The sequence below is a fragment of the Fonticula alba genome (assembly GCF_000388065.1).
Source record: "Fonticula alba strain ATCC 38817 unplaced genomic scaffold supercont2.3, whole genome shotgun sequence".
Classification (NCBI taxonomy): Eukaryota; order Rotosphaerida; family Fonticulaceae; genus Fonticula; species Fonticula alba.
The window spans coordinates 462,134-464,331 of NW_009242973.1; the positions used below are offsets into that span (position 1 = coordinate 462,134).

A 2,198-nucleotide genomic window follows, 5' to 3' on the forward strand; every position below is an offset into this window, starting at 1 on the left:
CCCCTCCTCCTCCTCCCCTGTCGCACCGGCGCCCGAGCAGGCCTTCCCTTCCCCCCCTGCCCAGTGCCCGAGACCGGGGGCTCCTTTTTCACACAACCCATCGCACGCGCATGGGCGTCCCTTCCTCCCACCTGGATGTGTGCGCGGGGAGGGCTCAACCGAAAGAGCCACTTGGCGACAATAGACACAAAACATCTCGCGACACCCCAGCGCCTGGACACACAATGGACACGGAGGAAAGCCGCCCAACCAAGCGCGGCCCATGGCCAGGCGGAGTGTGTAGTCAGGCGCCGCGTTGGCGCTTGGCCGCCGGGGCCCCCTCCTCGGCCCCCTCGCGACGCAGCCGGCTGAAAATTCCGCGGATGATCTGCCCCGCGCGGATGATGTCAGCATGCGGCATAGGGGCCTGACCCGATGTCCCCCCCCCCCCCCCCCCCGCTCCCCCGCTTGCCAAAACTCGCGCGTACCTCCGGCGTGACGACCGAGTCTGCCGGCAGCTGGGCCAACTCCGCACGCAGATGCGAATGGAGCGAGGCAATCCCCTGGGCGATGGCGTGGGCCTGTTCCGGCGCGTGTGCCGGGGTACCAGCACCGCCCGAGCGGAGGTGCGCCGGGGCCACGGCCGCAGCGACCGCCGCGCGGGCCGGCCGGGCCGCGGCACCGGCTCCCGCACTCTGTGCCTCCTCGCGTTCGTCGCCCGCACCCGGCCCAGCGGTATGGAGCCCGGCCACCGGCCCCAGCAGCAGGGCCGCCAGAGGGGACCAGTCGACCGACTCCGGGCCAGGGCCCTCCCAGTGGCCCGGCAGGTCCATCCCCTGGCGAAGGAGCGCCCGACACAGGCCGCACCCGCACACCATCTTCCGGAAGGTGCGCGGCAGCAGCATGTGGAATGGCTGTCCTGAGTGGTTGTGTGGATCGGCGCGCGTGCCGGGTGGGTCAGAGGAGGCGTGGTCGCGCGCGCAGGTGGGTGAGGGGGGGGGGGGGGCAAAGGAACCACAGCAGCCAGTAGGCTCGGCGAGGGGCAACGTACCATGCACGCCGGCCCGGAAGTCGTCCAGATCGGCCGGCGCCGTGCGGCAGCCCAGCGGCAAGTCCGGGCTCGGAGTCCGGCTGGGCGAGTTGTCTCCCACCAAGTAGGACGGGTCTGCAGGGGGGGGGGGGGGGGGGCAGCAGCGAGGGGCATGTTAGCAGGATTCCCCCTCTCCCGCGCCCGAGACAGGCGCAAGGTCTCGCGGGCGAACGGGCGGGCCGGCCCCGCACGCACCAAGTGGAACACGCTCGACGTCGGGCGCCGCACGCAGCGCCCAGGCAAGCGGAAGTGCGTCGCCTGCGACACACCGCCCGCACAGGAAGTATGCCCAGCAGTGGCTCCGGGGTCCGGCCGCGGGCAGTGCCGCGGCGGGCGTCGAGGCAAGCAGCTCCCAGGGCCCGGCCGGGCAGCTGTCGGCATCCGTTCCACGTGCCCGGGCCACGCATCGCCCATGTAGCCAGTCTTCACACCCGACGCACTGGACCATGATGTCGTCCTCATCGGCCGGGGCAGCGTCTGGGGCTCCGTCGGCCTCTCCCGGCGCCGCCGGGCCATCGTCCTCCGAGTAGAAGCGCCGGCAGATGCAAAAGCGATTGGCATTGCCCAGTGTGTACCGATTGGCCACCGGGTCTCGGAGGATCAAATCCCCCAGGGGGCTGGCCACCGGCCGGCGTGCGGCCGGCTTGGCGCTGAGGTCTGCCAGCAGGCTGCATTTTTGGCCTGGCCAGCACCGCAGCGCGAGAGGGAGGGGGGGGGGCAAAGGCGGAGGGTAGCGCACCAGGGGCCGAGCAATACATGGCCAGATGGATGGGGAGGGAGGAGCACGACACAGGTGGCAGCGGGATGGGGGTCAGTCGCGAGCCGAGGGCCCAAAAGCGAGGCATCCGAGAGGCAGGTCGCAGGCGCGCCCCTTGCGCACCAGGACACCGGTCCGGGTCGTCGCAGTCGCAGCGAACGCCACGGCGATACCCAAGCGAGCGGACATCATGCCCGGGGTGGCATTCGACGGTGCACGCGTCGCAAAGGTAGTTCCCCCGGCGCTCGATGGCGGTTGGGGTATCGGCCCCGTGGCCGGCCGCCTCGGCCAGGCACGTCAGGCAGGCCCAGACCTCCTGCAGAGTGAAACCTGGACCGGCCCACGCCGGAGGGGCGAGCACGGGGGGGGGGG

General features: G+C 71.8%; 1 protein-coding gene across 1 annotated transcript in view; it reads right to left on the bottom strand.

Moving 5' to 3' along the window:
- Nucleotides 1-15: 15 nt before the first annotated feature.
- H696_01908 (hypothetical protein) overlaps nt 16-2,198 on the bottom strand; it is a gene marked incomplete at its 5' end in the record, with an annotated part of 2,976 nt that continues 793 nt past the window's right edge. Inside the window, 5 exons of the mRNA XM_009495809.1 lie at nt 16-367; nt 468-898; nt 1,031-1,144; nt 1,265-1,750; nt 1,950-2,156. Coding sequence (XP_009494084.1) covers nt 284-367; nt 468-898; nt 1,031-1,144; nt 1,265-1,750; nt 1,950-2,156 — 1,322 coding nt within the window. The 3' untranslated portion in view covers nt 16-283. The remainder of the gene's footprint in view (nt 368-467; nt 899-1,030; nt 1,145-1,264; nt 1,751-1,949; nt 2,157-2,198) is intronic.